We start from the raw sequence: 20,824 nt of genomic DNA, 5'->3' as shown, positions 1-20,824 counted from the left end.
TGAAGCCCTGAGCTGAGTCCCCAACATCTTGTAAAAGCAAGAGGTGGTAGCATGCATCTACAGTTGTAGCACTCAGGAGATAGAGGCAGGAGGATCAGAAGTTCAGGGTCATCCTCAACTACACAGTAATTGAGGCCTGCCTTTGACTACAGACCCTGTCTCAAGGGGGGAAAAATGGCAAGTGGGAGTAGGTATTATGAAGTCCAGAAAGTAAAGCTTGGCAGCTCTGTTAAGTGATAAAAATATGAGAAGTGAAACTACAGAGTTAGGCAACTATATAAATTGGTTCATAGGGAAGAAAGCAAAAATTATGGACAACCTTACACCTGACAGGAAGCTAATTTTTTTTTTTTTTTTGGTTTTTCGAGACAGGGTTTCTCTATGTAGCTTTGCGCCTTTCCTGGAACTCAACAGAGATCCGCCTGGCTCTGCCTCCCAAGTGCTGGGATTAAAGGCGTGCGCCACCACCGCCCGGCCAAGGAAGCTAAATTTAAGAAACCACTTCCAAGTGAACGTACCAGCTTTCGAGCAAGAATCTGGATCTGCTACTCAAGTTGTATATTCTCCAAATGCATTGCTTAATTTGCAATTATAGTCCATTCTAAAGTAATTCTGTTTGAGCTAAACTATCTCCTAATTGCTCCAGAACGACAGAGTGAAAATCAAATTGATGGTGCAGGAAATCTATGTATTCTCAAAAATATTTTATATGTATGGGTATTTTGCCTGCATGCATTTATGCAAACTACATGTGTGCAGTACCTTTGGGAGTCAGTAGGTTGGATCCCTTGAAGCAGGAGTCAGACAGTTATGAGCTGCCTTGTATGTGTTGGGAACTGAACCCATATCTTCTGGAAGAGCTAAGCTCTCTCTCCAACCCCAGAAATCTATACACTTTTGAGAACCACTGACTAAACTGTGTTTAGCAAAGTTATTCTGCATTAAATCCAGGCAAAATTTAATAAAACCTTCACTTACTTCTCTATCTGCCAGCCACTACAGCAAGCTTCTTTCTGGTGATGTGCATCTTAATGTAGGAGTTTAGGGAGAATTAAGCTACTAAGAAATGACGTATGTACTTACTTGGCAGGCCAAATAACTAAGACCATCTTTCACCTTTTACAATCTGAAATCAGCTATAACAGTGAAGATAAGCATTAACACTCAAGCTACCTAACAGCAGCCCCCCAAAAAGTTGCCTTACCATCCAATAGTTTCATCATGACTTTAAAACAGTACACAGTAAAGTATGGTCTTATTTACATGTAAAAAGCTAAAAATTAACCTTATTAGAAACTCCCACCAAGCATGGCCTTGTCTGTAATCCCAGTACTCAAAAGCTAACAGAAAAGATCATGGACAGTTTAAAGCCTGCCTGGGCCACAGAATAAGAACTTGTCTCAAAGAAAGAAAAGCTTCAAGTGCAATAAAGCATGTCTGGAATAGTGTATGTATATATAATACATCCAGTTACCTAATAGATAATATTTATAACTAGATGTGGTAACACGGGTTTGTTATTCCAGCACTCAGGAAGCTGAGGCAAGAACAACATCTGAGTTCAGGGCCAGCATGAGTATGTGGAAGCCTGTTCAAAGACACTTTTTGGGGGATGGGGGTGGGGGTGTTATATATAATATAAAAATACATTAATAAGATTGATAAAAATTATTTGGGGGCTAGGCAATCACATCCCTGTAATCCCAGGACTCAGGAGGCTAAGGCATAAAGATTGCAAACCCCAGGCCAACCAGAGCTACACAGTAAAATCCTGTCTCAAAGCAAAAAATTACCACAATTCTTTGTTTTCAGATTCAAACTACATTTTTATTTGCCAACAACTAAGTATCTATGCCAACCAGTCAGATTGGAGCAACATACAATGGAGGAACTCAGTACAGTAGTGAGCATCCCAGTTGTCTGGATCAGGAAGGGATTGGCACTTGCCTCTGCTACTCTTCTTACAAGCCCTCTAGCACCTTTCAAGATAAGATATAATCACCAATAAATTCAGAATGTACAGCTCCACCCAGCCTTCACACATACTACTAGAGGGCCTAGGTCCTCAACCTCCAAGCTTTAGGACACACTACTGACACCACTACTCACTGCTCCACCAGAATGGCTGTATATTTTTCCCACCAAAAGTAGGGCTATTGCACCATACGTTCATGGTCTCTGTAAAGAAAAGAAATCATTGTCTTGGTTTATATTTCTTTTAAAAACAAATGTTCTACAAATTTAAGATCCTAAACAGTAAATGCTAAAGTTTTCAAAAGAAAACATTTCAATTTTTAATAAACAGCTCCCATACACAGAATATTATACTTATAAAAATACAGTAATATGCATGTGCCATAAAATTAAAATATGCAAGCCTTTTTAAGTACCAATGCTTATTTCATGATTCCTTAATTCAGGGATTCAGAAATATTTTTCAGGGTTTCAAAATAGCTTTATAATTATTTTTAAGATAATAATGAATAAAAATAATCCCCTGGACATGGCACACTCCTAGAGTCCTAACAGAAGGCAAAAGGAGGAGCTACACAGCTAGTCCAAGGCCAGCCGAGGCTACACACACGACCTCTTCTTTTAAAAAAACAAAAAGAAAAGCCAGATGTGGTGGCTCAGCCTGTAATGCCAGCACTAGAGAAGTAGAAGCAGGAAGATCCAGAGTTCAAAGCCAACTTGGGCTACATAAGACTGTGTTTCAAAAACAAAAACTTGCATAGAAAATGTTCCTTCAGGTATGGACCGAGAAAGTCCGCAGGGAAGTAAGAGACACCCATAACCACTTTAACTAAGTCAATTCAGGTCCATAAAAAGGGTCCTGAGGAGACCCAAATGAAACTGCTGTCCCTTCAATCTGCTATGAAGGTTAAACTACTAAAACAGATAACAAAACTGTATCAATCAGAAAAAGATCCAGAATAAACAAATCGCAAGGGGTAAATATAATGGCAGAACCACAGATGAACAGAAGCCTGGAAAATTAACTATGTGCAGGTATGAACTTTATTTGTAGTCCAATTTGAACAAAACAATCCTGAGATTTTCATGATGTTAACATTCACTGACCAGAGATTTGAATCAATATAAAGGAAATGCTAGAACTCTGGGAATGACAGTGATAGTATGGTTATTTTTTAAAGCCCCTATCTTTTCAAAGAGCTAAACTGCAATAAATGTTGAAGCAAGGCAGTATATACATACAGTCATACCCCATGATAAAAAGTACATCAGTATTTATTGTCTAAAATAATCAGTTTATGATGCTTATTATATGCCAAAATTATAAAAACTGAGATTGATGAGGAAAATAAGAAAAAAATAAGATTCATGTGTAAGGCTAATTGCTTTGTCATTAGACAATACTAATGACCTCAGCAATAGACAAATAATTTAAACTAGCTAAGGGGGCTGGGTATAAAAACAACAGCTAGAGTAAATGAACTGTAAACCTTATGCTTCACTTAAAGGTAGTCAATATTTTTTTAAGCTATAATCAACAAAATTTGTTTTTAACTAGATATTCAAACTACCCTCATTTTAGGCCAAATATGTCATTTATGGCCAAGATCTCAAGAAATAAGGGGTGGTACAACTGATGTGTTGCTTAAAGGAAGAGTAAATTCTGAGGAGTACCACTGTTGAAAACATCATGGTTTACACTTTACAAACTAGAGAACTATGAAGTCACAGAATGATAAAGTCCTCATCAAAAGAACAGTTGGTTAACAATATGGTCTCTCCTTTCTGGTAAGCTGACACTAGCTTATGCATTTATATGCATTATGCTTGTCTGTATTCATATCAACTGGCCACAAACAGATGACCTCAAAAAAACTATAGGGGTAGAAGTCATGTTTAGAATGAGGTCTTGGAGTCAACCCTTATTCAATCCAAAAAAAAAAAAAAAAATCTAAATAAATGTAATAACTAACCCTCCTGAAGACTAAACAAAAGCACAAATACACTGACACATTGCCAGTTTTCTCACTGGATAAGCAGGAACTCCAACTTCAGAAATTATTATATGTGCTCTACTATTCAAAGGAAGGAAGTAAAGACTCTCCAGAGCAGCAGCCTATTAACAGAGTACTCTTCTTGGCTTCAAGACCCGGGATCCTTTGCATCACCCTGCACAGCCACTAAAAATTAAGAAAGCACTGACTGAAAAATACACAATTCTTTACTTCCTGCTTAAAAGAAAACTTGCTACCCCATCCAACTTTTCACTTACATTTAAATCTTTACTTTGCCACTCATAAGCTAACTGGCCAAATTAAATAAGCCTCAATTGCCTCCCATATAAATGATATGCCACCATTAGAGCTAAAAAGACTCTAACTTATGTGATACAATGTCTGCCACTCAATTGGGAGCTCTTGCTATTTTCACCAGGAAGTATAATTCAGTGGCCAATTCAAATAAGATACAAATTATTTTTAAAGTGTCTGTTGAATACAGTGTAGCCATGGCCTGAGCACAGTGGATAAAAAGTATCTCCTGGGGCTGGATATATAGCTCAAAAGTAGGACACAGACTCCAGGCCCAGCTACTGTGGCTGCTGAGGCAGGAGGAAGTTGAGACAAGGGGATCAGCTTGAACCCAAGAGTTCAAAACAGGGAGGCTAAGACTCTGTACCTTTCAAAAGGGAAAACAGCTCCTCCAAGAAAAGAAATCACTATTTATAAGAAGTGCTATTAGCAAACTAGACCAAAACTCGGAATTCCAACTTTCTAAAACTGATACAATGAGCACCTGAACATGAGAAAAGACAAGCCACTCTATTTATTTCCAAAAACTTACCTTTTTGCACCTTTCTTTTGCAGATTTGAAATTCAGATTCTCACACAAACACTGGCCTCTTCTTCTGTTTGATTCAATAGCATACACATTAGAGTGTCTCTCTTGCTATTAAAAACACCAGCAAAAAGCACTGTCTTAAGCAGCTTTCTAACTATGAAAACTAAAGCATTAATGAAAACACTAACCCAAAATTACAAATAATAATAATAAAAAAAAAAATAAAAACAAAACAAAACCCCCGAAGACTAACCAAGTATACAGACTGACAGAACAGGTGCCCATTGCCCCCACCAAACCACCATATTCCAGTATGAATTTAAAAGAGTTGTTCCCAAACGGAAAAGGATTCCTGTGTCTTGACGGGAGGTCAAGGAATTAAAAGTAAAGCATAAGCCAGGATATGGGGTATGATGGGAAATGCCTGTCATACCAGTACTTGGGAGAGGCTGAGTCAGAAAGATTGCAAGTTCGAGGCAAGCATGGACAACTTAACCCAGACCATGTCTCAAAAAATAAAAGAAAGACAGGCAGGAGAAGGCTGGGGTGTGTGTGGCTCAATGGCAGGATGCTTGCCTGGCATGCAGGAGGCTCTGGGTTCGATCCCCAGTACAGCAAAAAGAAATTAAATAAATCCATAACACATCAAGCACACTAATAAACCATTTCCAAACAGGTGAGACACCAGAGTGTGTGTGCTGTTGCAGGAAACAGAATGGAGAGCCATGAATGGGAGTCTCTGCACTTCCTATCTGCAAAAGAAGAGAATAAAAAGGTTAACTCTAAAACTGAGAACAGATTATCTTCTTTACTTGTTCAAAGCAGTGCCCAGAATATTTTATATAAAAGACGAAAATATACTGGTTAAGACAGAGCTTTGTAGGTGAATTCAACCTTCCAATCAAAACATAAATGTAACTGTAAATATAGTCTCAGAAGTCATTTAAGAGTCAATTCCTAGCACTTGCCAAAGAAAAACTCATTCGAACCCATCAATTTGAAATTAAAGGTTTAAAAAACAAGGGTCTCATCCCATCTTCAGATATTTCTTTAAGCCGTAGGTAAAATTAGCAAAATGTGCCTCCTTTTTGAAGAGTTACCCTCCGGGGAACTACTTCCAGCAGTGAGAATAACAGTTAAAAAAAAAAAAGTTCATTAATTCCAGGCTCTTCTTCCTCTCTTAACAAGTGACAGGTAACCTTTAGGGAAGCCCAATGCACACACCCCTTTCCCCAACCCCGCTAAAGTTAAAGGTTGACTTGAGGACAGACAAGTGCCTCAGCAGCACCTTCTCCCCCGCCCGGCACCCGGTCCTCCTCCGGGGGGGATCCATCTGCATTTTGCATTAACCCATCTGCCCCAGTGTGCGAGCCAGGGTCGCAGAGGGCCGGAGATGAGGAGGCGGGGTACGCCGGCCATCTGCACCCGCGCGCGTCCCCAGCCGCACACCTGGGGTCGGGCCCGCCCTCCGGGGCCGCGCGCGCGTCTGCCCCGCGCGGAGCGCGCCCCACGGAGCGAGCGAGCGAGCGAGCGAGCGGCGCGCAAGGACCCGAGGGCGGGGCGGGAGCAGCCGGGGTTGGCGCTCTCCGTCGCGGCGGAGCGGACGGCGTGCTGTCGGGGGGCCGGCGGTACCTTTTCGACAGGTCCATGAGGACCCCGGAGAAGAGCTTCTCCCGAGGCGGAACGACACGACGAGCGCGTCCTCGATGATGTGGTCCAGCGTGACCCGCACCTCCGAGCCGGGGATGAGCTGCGACCCCGCCGAGTCCCCGCCCGCCGGCGGCACGAGCGCCGGAGCTAGCGGCGGCCGCGGCACGTCCTCGGACTGCTCGGGGGCGGCCGGGGGCTGCTCGGGCGGCGGGGCCGGGGCGGCCGCGGGCTCGGGAGGCTTCGCCTCAGCCTCGGGGCTACCCGCCAGCTCCCCCGGAGGCGGCGGCGGCGGCGGTGGCGGCAGCGGCTGCTCGTCGGCCCGAGGGGCGGACTGGCGCCCGTCGGCCTCGCCGTCCGGCACCGCCGCCTCGGTGGCCGTGACCGGGAGGGGGGTGCCGGCCTCGCTGCCGGGGATGGGCTCCAGCTCCGGCTCAGCCTCGCCGGCGCCCCCGTCCCCGGGGGACGCCGCGGTCGCCGCCGCCTCAGCAGCCACGGCCGCCATTTTCTCACTGGTCTCTCCCTCCTCCGACTCGGGCTGCGGCGGCGGCGGCGGCGGCAGCGCGGCTGGGTTCCCGAGGCCTTCCCCTCCCTCCCGCTAACACTGTCGTCCCGCCCTTTCCCTGATGCTCGTGATTGGCACCGCGCCATTGGCTCCGCCTTCCACCCCTCCCGCACTGGTGTCAGCCCATTGGTCGGCAGGAGACGTCTGTCGCGGGCCTGGTTCCGCCCCCTCGCTCAGAGTAGGAACTTCCCATTGGTGGGGTGAGTTGTCAAGTGTCGAATCTAAAAGGAGGTGGGAGGGGCGGGATGAAGGGTGGCGAAAGCGGAGCTCTAGGCTTGCCGCCTGTATCTGTTGGTTGGGAAGGACAATACCGCTTTATGATTGGTCTATGCTCCTGCCCATTCTCGGCCGGTTCTTCGGAGGTGGGAGAAGGGAAGGAAACGCGAGTCGTGCCAGTTCTTTCAAAGACGACCCAAGGGAGGAATAGCGGGAGAATGCAGACTGGGAACCGCTTCCCAAGAATCTTTGCGCAGAGATCCTTAGAATGAATGTTATTTCTAGGCGTGGACTTGTTTGTGGCCGAGTGTGGGCACCACCGGCTTCTGTGGGAAAGATAACTAAAGTTCTACAATAATTCTGGAACACTTTTTTGGGTGCCTATTCTGCTAGTCAACTTACGAGGTGCTGGGAATAGGAAAGACGGACAAGACATACTCCATAACCACATGACAGGAACTCCAGCATGCGCACGAAGAGTGTTTTCCTTGGCTTCACTTTTTAGAAACAAAGGACTAATCCCTGCTTTCTAGAGACCTGTTAATTTCAAAGAAGGAAAATTCTAATGAGAAGAAAGACAACGGGCATGCTAGGATGAGTGAAGTCCGGCCACGTTACTTATTCCCCTTAGATCCATTGGAAAGAGTTCACTGTTGAAGCCTTTTCGTTCCTAGCCTTCTGTGTATAGGAAAAACCTCAATCCAAGCATAGTTGCCCATGGGAGTAATCCCAGCACTTGGGAGGCAAAGGCAGAAATGGCAAAAATTCTAGGCCAACAAAGGCTTCATTCTGAGTTTCAAGACAGCCTGAGCTACAGAATGAGACCCTGTCTCAAGGCAAAAAAATAAAGAGGCGGGGTGGTGGGGTGGTGGAGAAAGGTGTCTCTCCAGTGTCCTAATGTTCTTGTTTTTCTCTTTTGGGTGTTTTGTTTTGCTCTTTTAACAGCTAAAGTATTTTAAATTTCTCGTTAAGTCTAGAAAGAGCTGTTGAACCCATTTTTTTTAGTCAGCCCTTTCCTATAGGAGAGATCAGAGGCACAGAGAACACCTACAGAGAAAGAAGGCAAGTTCCAATGTGGAGAGAAGAATGAAATTCTGAAGACTAATTGAATGCCATGTGCCAGTCCCTAGTACAGTCTTACATGATTGTAGGCAGATTTTTTTTTCTGCCTGCCAGCTCCAAATAACCACACAGAGACCTCTTGTTAATTATGAGAGTTTGCCAATGACTTAGGCTTGTTACTAACTAGCTCTTACAGTTTAAATTTCCCCATGTTTATCAATCTACTTTTGTCTCGTGGCTTTATTACCTTTACTCTGTACTTCCCATGCTGCTTCCCCTCTGTCTGCCTGGCAACTCCTTCTTCTCCCCAGTTTCCTGTGTGCCTGAATTGGCCATTCAGCTTTTTATTAAACGAATGAGAATGACACATCTTCACAGTGTACAAAAAGATTATTCCACAACACATGATCTTTGAAAGAAGACAAGTACTATTGTATCCATTTTATTTGAAAACTGAGACAAAAAGAGGTTTCTAAAGTCATGTAGCTAGTAAATTACATAGCTTCTTCATAGAAAAGAGAAAATGGCAATAAGCAAATATTAACCAATGATCTGTCTATTTCAAGTCTAGCAACTCTCAGGAAAATAAAAGTCCAATAGAAGGCTGGATGTTAGTGGCACATGCCTTTAATCCTAGCACTCAGGAGGCAGAGGCAGACGGATCTCTGTGAGTTTCTAGGCCAGCTTGGTCTACAGAGCGAGTTCCAGGACAGCCAGAGCTGTTACACAGAGAAACCCTGTCTCAAAAAACATCATCATCATCAATTTAAAAGTCTAATAGAAGATACCAGTCAGGGAGAATTCAGAATCTTCCTTTAAGGATAACTGGGGAGGGGGAGTGGAGTGAGTTCACTTAATGATCACTATGTACTACTGATTTTTCCTATAACCTCTCATTTAAAAACCTGTTATGGGTGTTTGAGAGATGGCTTAGCAGTGAAGAGCATGTACTGCTATTGCAGAGGATGCCAGTTTGGTTCCAGTACCAAGATCAAGTAGCTCTCACCAGCCTGGAATTCCAACTCCAGGAGATTCAGTGCCCTCTCGCCTCCTTGCACACAAACCTACACATGCATACATAAATAACTAAAAATAGTAAAAATGCCAGGCATGGTGGTCCATGCTTTTATTAGAGGAGACAGAGGCAGGTGGACCTGTATGAGTTCAAGGCCATCTTGATCTATATAGCAAGTTCTAGACCAGCCAGGGCATCTATCATAATGAGACTCTATCTCAATAGTCAGTTTTTAAAACCCACTGTTATGTTTTAGCTTTCTTTTACAGATGAAGAAACAGCCTTCTTCAAAAGGTCTGTGCTTGCTAACACGCAAACACCATTGGTTTTGATACCTAGCATAGTAAAAAGGCAAAAAAAAACTCTCTTATGGGCTATATGCTTACATTGAACATATATGAGTCTTGCCTTACAGAATTTTCATTATGACACTATGTCTATAGTTTACCATAATCAGCTAATTAAACAACATATAGTCTAGAAAGCCATGACACTCTGGATTCCCATGCTGTATAATTCCCACAGGGAGGAAAATATACCTTGGGTCCTGGGACCTCATTACTTCTCAAGATAATTACAAAATTCTGCAGCGAGTAGTTTAAATTTCTAATTTATCACAGATGGCGGCATATATAACAAGGCATCCTCCTAAGCCACTGTTTTCATTGGGTAGCTCAAGAGACTCTACTCATCCTGTGTTCACATTAAGTCAGCTCTTCTGCTTTGCTGACAAGACTCTCTCTCCAATCCTGTCCTATCTTTCAGAGTCTGTTTCCTACCAATTTTCAATCTCTCTAATATTAGGAAAGTCTACTCATGCACCTTTCATTCATTCAACAAACATTGAAGGACTACTATGCATCAGTAACTGTGATCAGTCATTGAAACAAGCGGAAGGCATGCCATAAAGAATATAAAAGATTTGGTAACAGCCCTCCTACTTTTTCTAATTGGTGAGTTATAAAATAATAAGATGACGAAAGATTCTGAGCAATTCTATAAGAGAAATAAACAGGATGAGGTAATACAGTAAATGGGCAGGGCAGAAGAATGCACCCTGTAAAGAAGGTGGGTATAGAAAGGCCTTTCTGAAGACAGGACTCTTTAGGATGCAAAGGAACAGACAGAGCCAGCTCTTTACATTGCTGGCTGAACATTCAAGTCACAAAAGAACAGCAGTTGCTCTGAGGCCAAAGAGGGGCGTGGCTTGGTCAGAAAGAGAAGGAAGACCATTGGTGGTTGAAGACAAGGAGCAAGAGAATGAGTAGGTAAAATGAGATTGGAAAGGAAAACAGGACCTAAACCATGTTTAGTGAGAGATTCTCCCTCCAGGAACCCCAGATCTAGTAGAGAATCTGGCTCTTATATTTACTACTGTAGCCTAGGTACTTCTGCCATCAGGTTCCTTCTGGCATGGGATTGACATGGAGAGACCATCGAGAGCCATGTGATATATAGGTCTAGTGAGGTGGCAGGATGGATGGATAGTTGGAGGGTTGGATACATGTATGGATGGGAAGAATAAGAAATCCAGCAGTGCTGGAGTAATGTGGACTGTGGATGTTGTACTTTCATAATGGCTTGGCTCTGTGCTGTGGCACAGCCCCTAATGGAGATCTGAATCTTCCAGCCTGGTTGGTAGCCAGATTGCAGCAGGTGTGCAGAACCTCTGGATGGAAGCTTTGTCAATGTGCAGCACTGGATAGTGTTCCCCATGTAACATCCGTCAGCATAGTCTAACATCATTTCACCGTGTTCTTGGGCCCAATGAGCATCTAGACAAGATGCCTCTACCCATGGAGCTATGTTGTCAGGCATCCAGGTGAGATGATGGCCTCGAGAACCCTGCACCCATGACTCCTTCTCCACTGGACATGAGCAGCATCCCCTGGAAGCCAGAGATTCCAGAATGCACATATCAGCACTTCATCAAGCAGAGGAAGGAGAAGCCAGTTGTCACCTCCCTACAGTGAGACTCGATATCAGTAGCTACTGACACTGGACAAAATTCCCACGGTGAAAGCTAAAGCTTCCCACGTCATCACGAATTCTCCCACCACCAAATGGACCTAGGAGAGCAGCTGGCATTTTGAGGAACAGGCAGGACTGAGAGATGCTGCCTACACATGCCGCAAGGGCCTTCCCTCTGAAGAGACCAGGTACCTCTGAGTGGCTGAAGCAGTCCAGAAGTTAAAGCTGCAGAATGTTCACCCCGGCACAGAGAACACCCCCTCACTCATCCAGTCAGCAAAAACCCACAGGCTGCTTCACGTCTGTTTCCTTCACAGCCTTACCTGGCCCAGATCCTAACACCACGGGCCGTGGAAGTGGGACTGAAAAGAACTCAGCAGATAAGTGGAGCCCCTTTGGACCAAGACTGATCCGTAGGTCTATTTTTTTGGAGATATTGCCATCTAGCCCTACAGAAGAGCCCAGAGCCCTCTCTCAGGGGCTAAGACTTGTCCAGGCCACCCAAGCAGGTGAAGATCCACCACCTTCAAGTTGCCCAAGATGGATGTCCCAGTTAGAAGAGAAAAAGCAAACACCATGAACCCATAAGCTCAGACCCCATGACTTGAATACATTCATGCCCATTGCCTTCTAGAATGCTTTGAGGGGTCCCAGGGACCCTGTTCTTTAATCCTGGCTCTGAAATAAGGACGTGATATTTTTAAGAGGAGGCTTGAGTGACATTTAGTTCAGCGATTATCTTTCTGTGAAAGAAACTTCTGCTTTAAAGCACCGCTTTAAAGTTGGATGTTAGCTAAAAAATGTTAGCTGTGCTGATTGGGGGACCTCGTGACCTATTTTTGTATCTTTGTCCTAGAGAAGGACTTTGATCCTTGCTTCCTGGGTAAATAACGCTTAAGCAATTCCCAAACCTCGGCTCCTTGCTTCTTTCCCCGTGACCAACCTAAGCATTGACAAATAGAGATGTGCACCCACTAACCTGGAAAACTGTGACCTCCTGACATTTTCTAGCCTTGTCAGCAGGGCTGAACCTGTCTGAGGGCTGGGTACAGCAAACAGCCAGACTTGGGAGGACCCTGGTTCTCCACACTGAAGCTAGAGACTAATGAGCCTCTGCAGTTGGAGGGCCAACTCGCTACTAAATGTCACAGAGCAAATACTAGTCTCGCGGGGCCTCTCTTGCAAGTGAAATTAGCTTAACTCCAGTTTGGTCAAAAACGTCCTCCAGGAGACAACCGAGCCTACTAAATTCATATTGGTAAATGCATCCTAAATGGGCTTGTTGCGGTTTTACCTTTCCCATTATTAGAGCTCAAACCAGGGCCTCATTCATGCTACGTATGGACTCACTAAGCTCCACATCTGGTTACTGGATATGTGTTTTCAAGAGTAAACATGGCAGGTAAGTAGGTAGACTTGAGGTTCACTTGAAATCACCTTATTTTGATTTCCTTATTCAGGTCAAGGCCTGGGATTTTGGTGTCTGAGAGAAAGGAAAAATTCACATCTTCTCTGTAATGAAAACATTTTCCACCCGATGAGCTGCATGCTGTACGCATCATACTGAGGAGAAAGAGCAAGGAAATGCCTTTTTTCTTTTTCCTCACCATGCACAGTCCACCATCTTTTTTTGGGGGGGGAGGGGTTCGAGACAGGGTTCCTCTATAGCTTTAGAGCCTGTCCTGGACTAGCTCTGTAGACCAGGCTGGCCTCGAACTCACAGAGATCCACTTGCCTCTGCCTCCCGAGTGCTGGGATTACAGGCGTGCGCCGCCACCACCGCCCGGCATAGTCCACCATCTTGACCACTGTCCTGAATGCTGGATTTTGTTTTGGGCAATAGTCTGTTTACATAATGGGCTAATCTTCTCACAGAGAAGTGCTGGAGTCCACAGTTGTCATAAAAATGTATCTAGCTGTGTTATCTCCTGTATTCACAATAAGAATCCTTGCTACTGAAGAGAGAGACAGAGTCAGAGAGAGAGAGAGATCCAGCTGGAGCTAGGCATGGTGGCTCATGCCTATCATACCAGAGCTAGAAGCAGTGCAATCAGGAATTCAGGGTCCTCTTTCACTTCATGTTGGGTTCAAAGCCAGCATGTCAAGCATGAGGCCCTGTCTCAAAAAAGAAAAGAAGCCGGGCGGTGGTGGCACACGCCTTTAATCCCAGCACTCGGGAGGCAGAGGCAGGCGGATCTCTGTGAGTTCGAGGCCAGCCTGGGCTACCAAGTGAGTTCCAAGAAAGGCACAAAGCTACACAGAGAAAAACCCTGTCTCGAAAAACCAAAAAAAAAAAAAAAAGAAGAAGAAGAAAAAAAGAAAGAAAGAAAGAAAAGAAAAGGAAAAAAAAGAAAAGAAAAAGAAAGAGCAACCAGCTTGGCCCAGTGACACACACAACACTCAGGAAGTAGAGTCAAGAGGATCAGAAGGTCAGAGTTCAAAGTCAGCCTGTAATATATAAGGCCCTGTCTAGGATAAAAAGTAAAAAGCAAAAAGAAGGCCCAGATGTGTGGAACAGGGCCTCATAACTCCCACCCGTAATGCCAGCTCTCAGGAGACTAAGACACAATGATTTCAACATGTTTGAATTCCAGGCTCAGCTAGGGTCCAGGGTGAGACCCCCATGTCAGAGAGAGGAAAAAGCTCTGTCTGGCACCCCAGCTGGTCCTGACTGAAAACAGACTTTAGTTTCAAGCTCTTCAGGTTGCTACAATAATGGCCAAGCCTCAAGAATCTTTAAACCTCAAGATTAAACCTGTGTCTGCTTCCAGTCAGCCTCTCTCTCTGGCTGTACAAAACTTCCATGATGTCAGCTAAATCGTTTAACTTCTGTTTCTTCATTTATAAATACTGGGGTTTTTGGTTTTGTTTTGTTTTGTTTTGTTTTGTTTTTGAGACAAGTTTTTTTCTGTGTAACAGCCTTCATTGTCCTGGAACTCGATTTGTAGCCTAGGCTGGCCTCAAACTCAACAGAGATCTGCCTGCCTCTGTGCTGGGATTAAAGGCATACATCAGCTGGGCGGTGGTGGCGCTCGCCTTTAATCCCACCATTCGGGAGGCAGAGCCAGGCGGATCTCTGTGAGTTCCAGGCCAGCCTGGTCTACAAAGTGAGTTCCAGGACAGCCAGGGCTGTTACACAGAGAAACCTTGTCTTGAAAAACCAAAAATAAAATAAAACAAATAAAGGCATACACCACCACACCCCACTAAATACTGGTTTTTTTTAAAGACTTATTTTTTATGTTTTGGCATGTGTGTTTACATATCACATATGTACACATGAGTGCAGGTGCCCTTGCAAGCCAGAGGCACTGGATCCTCTGGAGCTGGAATTAGAAACGGTCCTGACACAAGTGCTGGGAAGGTAATTCAGCACCTCTGGAAGAGCAGCAAGTACTCTTAACCACTGAGCCATCTCTCCAGTCCTGTATGTATTGTTTACTCTCATATTTTAATAACTACCTACCAAGAGTATTTGGCTTGGGGACTCTTTTTAAGTTTATTTATTTTGTGTGTGTTTGTGTGTGTCTGTGTGTGTGTGTATTTGTGCACCACGAGTATGCAGAGATCAGGAGAGAGTGGAAGTGTTGGAGCCTGCAGAGACCAGAGGAGAGCACTGGAGCCTGCAGAGGTCAGAGGAGGGCATCAGATCCCCGATGCTGTAGTTATAGGTGGTTTTGAGTGTGAGCTACCATAGCGATGCTGGGAACTGAGGAACTAACTGATCCTAGATCCTCTTAAAGAGCAAGTGCTCTTGAACACCAACTCATTTTTCCAGCCCTATAGGAGTTGATTTTGGTTTGGTTTATTTGTTTTGTTTTTTAAATGACATAACAAATATATTTTCTTTTAACTTTTTGAGGCAAAGTACTCTGGAATGTACCATGTAATCCAGGACAAACTGAAACTTGGTGATCCTTCTGCCTCTGCCTCCCAAGTGCTGGGATCCCAGAACTGTCCTACCATGCCTGGCTATATAACTTGTATTACATGTATAACATAGACCTCCAATCATAGTAAGAGTTGTTTTCAAGAGTACTAAGTTATTAACAACTAGGTCCAGAAACTCTGATTGCTGTGTCTTGGATTTAATCCTACTTGGTTGCTACTGACCCCTAATAATGAAACCTTTGAAAGACTTCTGAAAACAAAAGCCCAACCCCTAGGGTGTTAGAGGGGAAAGTGCTTAGATATGAAGTGCTTTTATATTTTCTCTGGGCATGCTTACTTGGAAAATTGAGTAAAAGGCAAAAGACAAGGAGAGAGAAGAGACTAGGGTAAGGGGATGGCTTTAAAGACTCGTGGGACATAAGAGCCAAATGAGGTGTTCCTCCTGTTCTGGGACAATTTCTGTCCAGAAGCCAGGATTTCTGTTCTAGAATTAGTCTGCCTGCTCCCAGATGGAGTCAGTAAAGGTTAACTCCTGGCGAATTTGTCAGGCGCTGGTTCTCTTTGTGTCTGGGTGATTCTCAGAGCACTTTGGAATCGGAGAGTCTGCAAAAACTGTTTGCACACATGGTATGATCCCATCTAAGATACGATAGAAACAGTAAAGCCAGGCATGGTGCTCCACACTTGTAATCCCAGAGCCTGGGAGGCCAAGGCACTCACAGGAAATGTGAGTGGCCATTCCCAAGCCTGGTCTCTGTACCTTGGCCTGGATACTGGTTACACAGGTATGTTTGGCTTTTTCTAATGCCAGCTTTGCTCCCCTGTGTACTTTTCTGTAGGTAAATGGTATTACCTATAACCGTTAGTGCCATCACTTCTTAAGCAACAGTCATGTATTTTATGACTTAAGTCAGGACCCAGACATGACTTAACTGGGTCTTCTTGCACGGGGCTGCTAGCGAGGCATCAGCAGGGACTGTGGTCCTTTCTGGAAGCTCGGCTAGGGAAGAAGCCATGTGGTGGTTAGTTTACGCGTCACTGAGCCACAGGGAGCCCAGATTGAACATCATTTCTGATGTGTCAGTGAATATGTTTCCAGAAGGGATTAGCATCAGAAGACAGCCTTCCCTGGTGTGGCTGGGTATCACCTCGTCCTTCAAAGGCCCCATGAGCAAAGAGAGGAAGAATCCACCCTTTGTTGCTTGCCTGCTTGCTGGAACTGAGATGCCAGTCTTCTTCAGCCCTTGGGCTGGCATTTACACTAGGGGTTCCCTCCTTGGTGTACAAACAGTACTGGCTTTTCTACGTCTCCAGCTTGCAGACAGCAGGTCAGGGTGACTTTTTTGGTTTTGTTTTGCTTTTGTTTTTTGAGACAGTGTCTCATTGTGTAACTCTGGCTGTCCTGGAACTCGCTCTGTAGGCCAGGCTGGCCTGGAATTCCCAGAGATCTACCTGCCTCTGCCTCCCGAGTGCTGGGATTGAAAAGATGAGCTGTCACTACTATCCGGCAAGGGTGATTTTTTCACCTCAAAATAAACAAGCTAACTTTTTCTTTAAAAGATTTCATGTAGCCAGACTGGCCTCAAATTCCTTATATAGCACAGAATGACTCCAAACCCCTTAGTCCTCCTGCCTCTACTTACCAAACTGGGATTGCAGAAGTTCACCATCATGCCCAATCTGGACTGTCTTTGTCATTATCATCATTATTATTACTGTTTGTATGTGTGCCTGGGTACCATTGTGTGGCTGTAGAGGTCTGAGGACAAATTCATGGAGTTGGTGCCCTCCAAATATTATGTGGGTTCTGGGAATTGAACTTAGGCTGTCAGTCTTGCTAAGCAAGAGCTTTACCTGATGAGCCATATCACCAAGCCCCCTGTTTTATCTTTTGGAAACAGTCTCGCTCCGTAGCCTAGGCTCACTATGGAGCCCAGGCTGTCCTCCACCTCTTGGTGATCCTCCTACCTCAGTGTCAGTGCTGGAGATATAGACATGAACCACCAAGCCAAAATCAGTCCCGTTCCCCCTGAGAATCCTGGCTAATGCAGACACTTGCAAGCTAACTCGAGGACTGACTGCATTCTTTTCCCTGGCGATGCCCCGAGGCAGCTCTCAGCTAATGACCACAGAAGTCTGCCTCACGAGACTGTTTAAAATGCGAGCTTGCTTCCTAAGACCTGAGCTGAGAGGGCTAACAAAGAGATGTGAGTAACAGGGAAACCACATTTTCGTACCCTTGTCCCACAAGCCTGTCACTTTAGTCCCAGAGTCCCAGGAGAGGGGAGAGGATCTCACAAGGGACCATGTGAAAGCACAGGGCAGAGCTCACCAAGATCCCTTCAGAAGCAAATGCTGCCTGGCTTAAGGTCTAAACAACATGAGGAAGGCTATGTCCAGTTCCCTTCCCCCACACAAACCTCTGCAGACCGTTAGGAACTGCTGCTCCTCTGAGTGCCCTCTTCCCAAACCTCTGCTTATAGTAACAATCTCACTCAAACCAGCAGCTGGAAAAGGGCCAACACAATGCAAAGACTAACCCCATACGAAACCGACAACATTCTTCACAACAAAAGCCACAATTAGTCCAACCTTTCAGTGAACACCTACTGTGGGGTGCCAGGCAGAGGCAGTAACCAGGTGAGCTTGGGAACTCCAGCACCTTAAACTGTAGGCACTATGCTGAGACATCTTCCTCCATAGTGTGGGTGTTCTTTCCTCCTGCTCTCCCCCCTTGCTTTGCCTGAGTGTGCACATGCGCACACACACACAAACACACACACACACACACACGTACTTTTGTAATCTCCTGTGTGACCCGGGCTCATCTCAAACTTCTGGGTTCAACTAAGTCTGTAGGCATGCGCCACCTTGCCCAGTGTGGCTTCTGTGTCAACCTAACATTTTTAAACATCACATTATTTTTTTGTGGGGGTGCATGTGGGAAGAGGGAGCCGATGCATGCCATGCTACCTGTACGGAGGTCATAGGACAACCTGCAGGGATAGATTCTTTCATTCCAGCCTGTGCTGCATGGGGATTTAGCTCGGGCCTCCAGGCTTGTCAACAGGCACCTTTACGCCCTCTCATGCAGTTTTTGTTTGCTTTTAGATTTACCTATTTTTGTATATATGAGTGTTTTCGCCAACAGATGTTTTTGGCTGTTGTTTGGTTGGTTTTTGGTTGGTTGGTTGGTTGGTTTTTGGTTTTCGAGACAGGGTTTCTCTGTGTTGCCCTGTAGACCAGGCTGTCCTCGAACTCAGAGATCTGCCTATCTCTGCCTCCCCAGTGCTGAGATTAAAAGCATACTCCACCACACCCAGCAAATAATGGTTTGCTGGGGGGGGGGGGGCGTTGTTTGTTTGTTGTTAAAGTGCATTGATGTCTTGCCTGTGTGTTTATCTGTGTGAGGGTCTCAGATCCCTGGAACTGGAGTTACAGACAGTTGTGAGCTGCCATGTGAGTGCTGGGAATTGAACCCAGATCTTCTGGAAGAGCAATCAGTGCTCTTAGCCACTGAGCCATCTCTCCAGCCCCCACCTGCAGATGTTTTAAACTTGACTTTTTGAACAGAAGTTTTGGAAAGAAGCTGTACCTTCCAGTGAACCTTCTGAAAGACTGATTAACTGATTAAAACTTCAATGATGGCATTGAGGAGATGGCTTAGCAGTTAAGAGCACTGGCTACTCTAGGAAAGGATCTGGGTTAAGAGCACTGACTTCTCTCGGAAAGGACCTGGATTCAGTTCCCATAACCCACATGGTAGCTCTCTATAGTTATCATCTATAACTCTAGTTCTAAGGGATCTCACACTGTCTTTTGGCCTCTTTGGGAAACAGACACACAGGTAGTCTACATACATACATACATACTCATTCACATAAACAGAAGTAAACAAATTTTTAAAAAAAAAAAAAAAAAAAAGACAAACTTATGGACTGGAGAGATGGCTCAGAGGTTAAGAGCACTGACTGCTCTTCCAGAGGTCCTGAGTTCAATTCCCAGCAACCACATGGTGGCTCACAACCACCTGTAATGAGATCTAGTGCCCTCTTCTGGCCTGCAGTCATATATGCTGTATACATAATAAATAAATAAATCTTTAAAAAAAAAAAAAAAAAAAGACAAACTTAAATGATTGTGGAGAGGTTGGAATGTTGCAAGTCTAGAGACTAATTACAATCTATCTGTTTTTGGCACCCTAAATAGACTTCCCTCTGTATCTGACCTAAAATCCATATGACTAACAGATAAAACCTTTTAGAATGTATTAACTTAACCCTAGTTTCCATCAGCGAAAAAACTAAGAATGTATTAGGACAGCATCTGAAACTTGTTGGGGAATATTATTTTATGGTGTATTACTTTTGTTTATGTTGCATTTGTTTAACCTTGTGAAGCTGTGTTACTGTGCCTGTCTAAAACACCCGGTGGTCTAATCAAGAGCTGAATGACCAATGATCAGGCAGAAGAAAGAATAGGTGGGGTTGGCAGGCAGAGAGAAGAAATAGAAGGAGAAATCTGGAAGAAAGAAGAAAGAGCAAGAGAGGAAGATGCTAGGGGCCAGCCACCCAGCTACACAGCCAGACACAGAGTAAGAAGGAAAGAAAAGGTATACAGGAATAGAGAAAGATAAAAGTCCCAGGCCAAAGATAGAGGGGATAATTTAAGTTAAGAAAAACGAGCAAGAAATGAGCCAAGCTAAGGCCAGGCATTTATAATTAAGAATAGCCTCTGTGTATGATTTACTTGGGAGCTGGGTGGTGGGCCCCTAAAAGAGAAAAAACAACCAACAACAGAAACCTATGGCTGAGATTCCCCTGCTTTGTTATAACCCACCTACTCAATGTTTCTACCAACGTATTTGTGATCATGCTGCGCCCTAACTACTAGACTGCCAGAGAAACTACCACCGATGGATTTGTAAAGTGCCCAGATGCATGACTTTCTCTTCAGCTACTATAAAAACTTCATCAAACTATTACCATGTTGGAACATGGAATCTAAGGTGACCAAAATCTATGTTCCCACACCATAGCCACTCATACTTGGCTTCATAATAAACTATTTCTTACCCTCTTTGAAGTGAGAGTCGTATTTTATTCTTGTATGACAACAAAGATCCTACTCTGGGAAGCTGGTGTCTCCACTGGCCCATTTGGTTTGCCTGAGATACTGTTGACGGGGGCTGTAGCTCAGTGGTAGAAAGTACCTAGCACACATGAGGCCTTAGGTTTATTCTCTAGTACTACCAAGATTAAACAGACAGTCAGACAGATAATGGAATTGTTGGTGGCCCATGTGTGTGATCCCAGCACTCAGGAAGTAGATGGAGGCAGGAGTTTTAAGACTAACCTCAGCTACTTAGTGAGTGTGGGTCCAACCTGGATTAAATGAGATCCCGTCTCAGAAAAGGAGAGAAATTAAATAAATGAAAAGCTATATGCAAACAGTTCTGCAAAGATCCCTGTGTAGCCAGTAGGGTGGATTACTGGGTGACAGCACTTGCTTCTCAAGCCTAAGGACCTGTGTTCCATCCCCAGAAGCCATGGCGGGAGGAGAGATGATAACTGAAAGTTATCATCTGACTTACAACATGTATATGCTCCTGCATGCATGTGCATACACACACACACACACACACA

At 44.5% G+C, this 20,824-nt stretch overlaps 1 protein-coding gene and 1 pseudogene across 1 annotated transcript in view; one reads left to right on the top strand and one right to left on the bottom strand.

Moving 5' to 3' along the window:
* Positions 1–7,213, bottom strand: part of Pwwp2a (PWWP domain containing 2A) — a 42,054-nt gene extending 34,841 nt beyond the window's left edge. The window contains 2 exon segments of the mRNA XM_028864270.2: positions 6,445–6,484; positions 6,487–7,213. Coding sequence (XP_028720103.1) covers positions 6,445–6,484; positions 6,487–6,964 — 518 coding nt within the window. The 5' untranslated portion in view covers positions 6,965–7,213.
* Positions 7,214–9,466: 2,253 nt separating this feature from the next.
* LOC114689835 lies at positions 9,467–12,926 on the top strand (annotated as a pseudogene).
* The last annotated feature ends 7,898 nt before the right edge of the window (positions 12,927–20,824 follow it).

Source organism: Peromyscus leucopus, chromosome 8b (genome assembly GCF_004664715.2).
Source record: "Peromyscus leucopus breed LL Stock chromosome 8b, UCI_PerLeu_2.1, whole genome shotgun sequence".
NCBI classification, from domain to species: Eukaryota; Metazoa; Chordata; class Mammalia; order Rodentia; family Cricetidae; genus Peromyscus; species Peromyscus leucopus.
This window is presented reverse-complemented; position numbering and strand designations above follow the sequence as displayed.